Source organism: Erigeron canadensis, chromosome 9 (genome assembly GCF_010389155.1).
Source record: "Erigeron canadensis isolate Cc75 chromosome 9, C_canadensis_v1, whole genome shotgun sequence".
NCBI lineage: Eukaryota > Viridiplantae > Streptophyta > Magnoliopsida > Asterales > Asteraceae > Erigeron > Erigeron canadensis.
The window spans coordinates 9,646,141-9,654,052 of NC_057769.1; the positions used below are offsets into that span (position 1 = coordinate 9,646,141).

Here is a 7,912-nt window from a genome sequence, read left to right on the forward strand (position 1 = left end):
ACCAACCATAAAAGTTAGATGGTATATGTTGCACTAACAAAGTTCCAATTATTTCTTGATCTACGCCAAGATATTTTACTACGGTCTTTTTAACTGCTGCTTTAAAAGGTTGAAAAAGATTCAACCGGAAAATACGTACCGGTACAACGTGCTAATATAGTGGATTTTTAATCCACTCTAGCCTATCTAGACATCTTAAGTTTTTACATTTTGAGTACGAAATTTTGAAGATATTCATTACATAATTGTATAATGATGTGTGTCACATGGGATGATTTAGTGGTTGTGGAATTTTTTCACTTTATGGTTTCTTGTTAGAAAGTCATGAGTTCAAATCCTGGCCTTAGTAAATCCTTTAGGGCATTGTCAGCATTCGAACCCTTTTGGGCAAAAAAATAAAAATAAAATAATGATGTGTGCCAAATATTTTCTTCTTTTTGAAATTCCATACGATCCAACACAAAACATAACTTATTCAACGATCTGCTTCTTGTTTGCTAGAAAGTAACACAATTTATTTTAGATATACCTTTTTAGTTTCAGATTATAAGTAAATTCAAATACAAATTATCCTGATCAACTTCAACACCAACCAACATTTCGATCCATGAAATTACGAATTACGAAATGTAAGAAGTTTAAACTGCAAAGTAAAAAATTGAAGCATTCATGTTGGTCTACATGAACCACTACTATAGTACTATTACTTACAAATTTATTTTTAAATATCAGATTTATTTCTAACGTTGGAGTGAAGCAATGTACAGATAAAAAAAAAATTAATAGCAACTCAAAACTGTCAAACTAGCCATACCAATAAACAGGTTTGTGTTGGTTTGGACGGCATAGACATAAAAATATCACTAATCCCTTTGGTTCACCTTCAAAAAAATAGTCAAATCACATTTGTTGGTTTAATTATTAATTAATTAACCCAAAAATTTATCCAATGAATGATCAAAACTATTAGATATTGATAATTTGATATCCTAAGTAAGCCATTAGGTATAACCATTATTATTATAAGTATAGATACATGTTATAAAAAAAGAAGTCCTACTTACATTACGTTAGTATGCACCAATAATTAGGTATTATAAGAAAGAATGTCAATTCTTTAAAACATATACAAAGTTTTTCAGACGCAACAATGCACGGGTCAACCAACTACAAATATGGACTTGTCGTTGGTCGTCATCACCTTTTATCGTGAGTCACCAATATTCTAGTCCTTTAAGAAAATAATGTTTCAACTTTTTCAAAGAAAATAAATAAATAAATAAATAACAACCTCACATTTCCTACTTGTATTAATACAACTTTTTAGTAAGACTATAAAAACACACCCCTTTTCCATTCTTCCCACTTGCAACTTCATCAAGATTCACATATTTCTCTCCATACACAAACATATATATAGATATAATTTTATATATATACACACTACATGGTCATGACAAAAGTACACCCTAATGCCATTGTCACTCCAACTCAACCACCGCTCTCCGTTGCGGCTGCAGCGGTCCATGGACCGCTTGTCCTGACTGTATGGAAGAAGTCTTTGCTCTTCAACTGCGATGGTTTCACCGTCTACGACTCTAGTGGTGATCTCATCTTTCGAGTTGACAACTATAGTGCTGGAAGCAAGGGTGAGATTGTCCTCATGGACGCTTCCGGACGTTCTCTCCTCACCATTCGTCGCAAGGTATAATTCATTCTTATAATTATTAAGGCTAGTATTTTTTTTTTACCTGCCACTTGGAACGTGAGTGCATGATAAATAAACTATAGTTAGATAACTTTTTAACATTTTAATTTTTGCAGAGGCTAAGTTTGTTGGACAATTGGCTAGTGTATGAAGGAGAAACCGGCGTGAACCCTTTGTTCACGGTGACAAAACACATGAACTTCCTTAATAATGCGAAGTCATTGGCTCATGTGACCATAGGATCTAAAGGAAAGAAGGTGGTCTACGAAATAGAAGGGTCATATACGCAAAGGTGTTGTGCGATCTATGATGACAAGAAGAAGCTTGTGGCTGAAATTAAACGTAAAGAAACCGTGGGAGGTGTTAAGCTTGGTGGAGATGTGTTTCGTTTGTATATACAGCCAGAGATTGATCCTACGGTTGCAATGGCATTTGTTGTGGTCCTTGATCAAATGTTTGCCTAGCCGATTCACCACGTACATATTAACCCATTACCTGAGAACACGAGGTCACGATCTGATTGTGATCAGAATATCAGATCACAATCAGATCGTCTAACTAACTTTTTCATGCTTCATTCAAATAATTATGGTCTCGCGCCTTAATTGTCGTGAATCATACGATAAGTGTTTGAAGCATGTTGTTGTGTAATTAGTTTTATCCACTTCCTCGATTGAGGGCTTGGTTTTTTCGTTTTATATAAAAGATCAAGCTCGGATGGAAGCATTTGTGCATCTTTTGTATCACAATCTTATGTTTAATGACCTTTTGATACTGAAAATAATATGATTCGGTTTTTATTTTGACGGGCGTTGTATCTTTGTTCTACTAAAAAAATTTATATGAAATGGCAATATCAACATGGGATAAATTAAAAGAGGTGATGGTGAGATAAAATACGAGTAAGTTGAATCAACGATTTCACATGGGAAATGTGCTCTCGGAAAAATTGGTTAGATAAGAAATGTTATTTTTGATATAATTAGGATCATCTCTTGCTATTTCATTTGATCAAATTAATACATCATAAGTCGTTTGTTCAAAAAAAAAAAACATCATAAGTCATTTAATTAAAATTAAAAATCAAAATTGAAGGATCAAGTTTAATCGTTTAATTTTTGATATTTTTGTCAAAGACAAATGCAGAAGCTATATCTTGTAACCTATGTGTGAGAATAGTGAGTCATCAGACATGAGTTCTATGCGAAATGTGCTTTGGACATCAAAACGATACATGACACTAGAGGATTCTCACCAATTTACCTTTTTTTTTATAACCCTTGATAGTTCAATGATTAAGGTTGCCGCAATGGTTAAATTAAAACAACTACTTGAGAACATCTTTATCTTTTGGTAGCAATCTAGCAGATGTAGTTAACTTTTTCGTTTTTTTTTTTCTTGTTGTATAATCTATGTTGGTATTGTACGTCTTTTACCTGGTGTGTACGGATTTGTGATAAGTGAATAATAATAACTTGAAGGTAATTAAAGATCCAAGAGGTTTTAGCTAAAAGAGGTCATTTTCACATCAAGTAGATCAAAATATACAAGGCATTACAATATGATTTTGGTATTACCAATAAATTAATTCACCCCTTTATAGTTAGATCAATGATCCATACATGTGATTAATTTCGTAGACCTAAATATATAGCTGACCTTTTAGACAATATTGAATATATATTTGCAAATTGAGAACGAACGTTACACGTCTGGCCCCAAATTAAATACAAAATGTGCAAGGCAATATTTAGACAGACTCAACGTCCAGTAGATATCGATGATAGTATGATACGGAATTACTCCTACCCACTCTAATTGAAGTTTGGCATGAAAGTGACAATTTTTTAAATTGCTTCCCCAAATTGATGTACCTGACGTGAGAGACATGCCGACTTGAACAATGTTTTATTACTACTAATCTTACTTAGAAAAGTAATGGATGTGACTAGTTGCGTTTTATATAGTTTCTAATATCTTGACTTTCCTGAGATATTTTCCTTTTATACCATATCATTATCATCATTGCATAACAAATCACGCTAGTTGTCATTGGAGTGTTAGCTCAGTGATCACATGGTTTACTTTTCCACAATGTGCATTTCTTCTAAGGGGTATCATGCAGGTGCATCCACGTGGGGGTGTTAGTCATTTATTCATTGCTGCCTATAAAAAAAACACGCTAGATTAATTACAATCACCTGTGAGCTGTTTTTTATTATTATTAAATGGTGAATTTCACTTGAAACTTCGTAGCGATTCGACAGCGAGAAGTCTATTATACGTTGTCTTAACTGGGTCCGCACTAGATAGCTCTCTTGAAGTAGAAATGTTATTTCAAATATTCAATGTGGGAAAACTCCCTACTAATCCGCCCTAAAGCATGACGATTAGTAGAAGTAAATTCTGCCCTCTCATACTCGAGCATGGGTTTACCCAAGCTAAACCTTTATAGAAAAACTACCGGCCAGTTGGTTAAATTAATAAATTATTGATTTTCTAAAATTTGATAAATTAGAAAGAAAAAGAAAAAGGATGTTTAATTATTACCTTTTTTTGAAAGATGTGGATCATTTGCTCGTAACATGGAATTTAGCATATGTTGTCTTAACTGGGCCCGCGTTAGAGAGCCCCATTACCCTTAATACCTAGTAAGAGAAGAAACTCCCAATTAAATCGCCTAAAGACACGACATTTAATTTGTTTGAGATATATAACGTTTTAAATTTAGTTCAAGCTCAATTAATTTTCCTGAAGTTGTACATTCGCATCTAAAAAATTTCAACATATATTATTTAAAATTTAATGTAAGCTAAAATTGAAATGAAGACCTCGCTACAATTTATAAACTTATTTTTTTTTAAAAAGAAATTAAGCTAAATTTGAATGTAGCATGAATATACACAAATTTTTTTATTTAAGTCTAGGAATATCGTAGGCTGGTTAGAAATGAAGAGTTTTAAAAATAATGAATGTATCTATAAATGTGTAATAAACAGTAGTTTTAACTATTAACGTCATCATTTTTTCCAATCGTATATGTAGCAAGTTCAATATACGATCATATCATCGTTTCGTTATTCTAAACCAATGACAGCTCTCACTAACAAAAAAACGAAATATCCAATTTAAGAAACAAATTACGAGTAATATATATATATATATATAACAATTTACTTGGCGCGAAGCTACAGTAACGGCGCATAGCTACAACAATTTGTTAACGTTGGCTATTTTGTCTTTTTTTAATTTTTTTTATTTTAAAAGCTTTTTATTTTTACAAACTTAACTTACAAACTTCTTAATTTTACCAAGTGACTTTTGGTGTAATTGACTCAGTACTGTAGCAACTCGAGACTGTAAGTTTTTTTTTTTTTAAAAGTTTCTTATTTTTATCACTTAACTTTTAATTTTTTTAACTTTAGTCTAACATTTTTATACAAACTTAACTAACAAATTTTTTTATTTTTACCAAGTGACTTTTGGGTTTTAACTTTAATAATCAAATCTTTATTTTTTACTTTTGATTTCTTATTATAAGGTGTGTTCAAACTTTTGGGTAATGCTAGATGTATGTTTGCATGATGTGGCGACGATATGTCTCCCGTGGCAACGCCCAGATTAAAATTCTTGTTGCAAGATATTTCTAGTAGATGATTTGTATGCGGTTTCCATAAAAGAAAATGGTTTAAGATTTAATTAATACTGGGTGACCTAATAAGCGGTTTAAAACTTAAAACTGTTCATTTTGTCAAAGCACGTGGTCAGCAAAGAAACTAATTACAGTACATTGTAGAAATCTTGTTTCTCGAGGCATTTGATTTGCTTCACATAGATTTTGTTTCACATCTTTTGACATTCACAGCAATTTAATTTGTTGTACGTGCTTAGAAATGGATAGATAATTGGGTTTTTTTTGGGATTTTAAGGCTCTAGAAGTTCTGTACAGTCGAATGATTAGCTAAGGGTGTTGACGTCACCCAGATTAAAGGCGAGTGGTTCTTCCGACCACTAGTGGAACACCGCCGCCAATGGTGAACCACTCACGGGTGGTGAAAATCGGGTGGAACTTCCACTCCCTACAACCACTCGTTATCTTCTTTTTTCTTTATTTTGTCCTTTTCTTTCTTTTTTTGTCTTTTTCTTTTTGCCTTTTCTTGTAAGGAATTGTGTGGTGTGAGACTGTGAGTGAGTGGTGGCAATGCCAACAAATTTGGATGAATGGTGGATTTGAGATGGCGTAATGTGATTGGTTGGAAGTGAGTGGTACGTGGTAGTGATGCTATCACCCTAAGTGATAATTTTTTTGCCAATGAGTCACTCTGTATAAAACATTTGGACGATTTACTTAATTATTAGCCATTAAAAGAAATTAAAGAAAATAATGAACTAATGAGATATGTTAACTATATCCATCATATATAGTTTATTACAAATTATATATCTTTTATATTGTAGATTATATTTCCTTTGATCAATGACAAATTGAAGTGACATTTTATTTCCATCAAGTGTTTTTGAGAGATATTTTTTTTATTTGATTATTGTGTTTTTTAAAATTATGATATTTTAATCGCATGATAACTTGGAATTAAGACAAAAGTTACAAAACTGTTAGAACTTTTTTCTTATATTATCAATTCTTTTATATTATGCTATATTTTTTATTATACTAAAGTATAGTTGCTCTAATAACTTATCGACCAATCATAGCTCTCGATTTCTTAATATTGACTTTTGTTTTCAATTTTGACTTTAATTTACACTTTTTTGTTTTTCATCACAAATTTACACTTTTTACCTAATAATTTTGATATAATAAATAAATAATAATATCTAATATATATCCGATAGAATAATATCTAATATTATCTAATAAAATAATAACTAATATATATCCAATAATATGTTCTATTATATATATATATATCAAGATCTTAATAGTAATTGACTAATTGTAATATTTTAATATTAATAGAGACAATTGAACTTATGACTTATTAGCCGATTATATCGCTCGATTTCATCAAAATGACTCTCGATAATGTCACCATTTAGTTTTTTACATAATGTTATTTAATTAATAAAAAACAAATAACTAAAATAATTATTTTACAAGTTATTAAAATTGGTTTCTATCTACAAAGTCCAGCTTTCACACAAGAATAATTGTACATCGCAGTATCTCGAGTTAAGTCGAGAAGGGGCTCTAAGGTGTTAATATGTGACAAAGATGAGAAGAGAAAAGACATTACAATAAATTTCGTCTATAAAAAAGTTTTTCAACTGCCGAATGAAGGTATATGCTTCCAATATTATTTTTTACATTAGTTTTCTTTCTATTAGCTTAACATTCTTGACATTTGAATTAAACACATAAAATCTACATATATCTTCAACTTTGAACTTATAAGCTTTTATGAGTTACATGTATTAATATCTATTTTAATAATGTCGTAAGTCTCGTGTCCACTGTTGGACACGGGTCTAAAATCTAGTATTTATTTATTTATATAAAGGCGCTATATATTTATAGTTCATTTTCCATTTGTTGTGTTCGTATCTTTTAGCATTTCTTTTTAACTTTATGTGTTCTAAATGTAAAAAACTTGGTTTATGCTAATCATTTTAAAGCGATACTTATTTACATGGCTACGTTTATTGGTATTCTATTATAACTTAGGTTACACTTTTACCCAAAAAAAATTCACACCTTTATTATTTTTTTGTTTTTTAACAACAGTTTCACCTCATTATATCACAAATCACATATATAATTTTATCTGATATGATATGAGGATGTTAAAATATACTTTGAAGAATCTCTATATTCTCTTTGGTTCAATTAATCGAAAGTCAATAAGCCTGAAGAAAACCATAGATATAGCAGTGTGGCCCAAGTAACTAGGTGTCTAGGCTTAAAAACACCATTTAAAAAGCAAGGCCAACACTTGAGAATTGGATCAAAAAAGCTCAGCCCATGTACCTCATGTCAAGATGTCCAGTCCAGCCCTCCAGCTAATCAGAGATGTTCCTCCAAATACAAAACTATAAAGCCTCTCGGAACCCACTTCTTCCACTATTCATCAACTTTTCTCTCTCCTAGACACTCCAAGAACACCACCCTTCTTATAACCCCCACTTCTTCCAATATTTTCTTATTTTACTTATTTTTTACAAAAAATTTAATAAAATACTTTTATT

The 7,912-nt window shown here is 31.1% G+C and overlaps 1 protein-coding gene across 1 annotated transcript; it reads left to right on the forward strand.

The window, feature by feature from the left end:
- The first annotated feature begins 1,358 nt into the window (after window positions 1-1,358).
- On the forward strand, window positions 1,359-2,514 carry LOC122582082 (protein LURP-one-related 8-like). Its single transcript, XM_043754434.1, has 2 exons — window positions 1,359-1,705; window positions 1,825-2,514. The coding sequence occupies exons 1-2, from the start codon at window positions 1,448-1,450 to the stop codon at window positions 2,170-2,172; spliced, it is 606 nt and encodes a 201-aa protein (XP_043610369.1). The 5' UTR covers window positions 1,359-1,447; the 3' UTR covers window positions 2,173-2,514.
- The last annotated feature ends 5,398 nt before the right edge of the window (window positions 2,515-7,912 follow it).

What these genes read in the sequence shown, in the direction of transcription:
- LOC122582082 (XM_043754434.1), top strand. Translation starts at nt 1,448, where the DNA reads ATGGTCATGACAAAAGTACACCCTAATGCCATTGTCACTCCAACTCAA. An exon ending in TCCTCACCATTCGTCGCAAG is followed by an intron (nt 1,706 to 1,824) that starts GTATAATTCATT and finishes TAATTTTTGCAG; the next exon opens with AGGCTAAGTTTGTTGGACAA.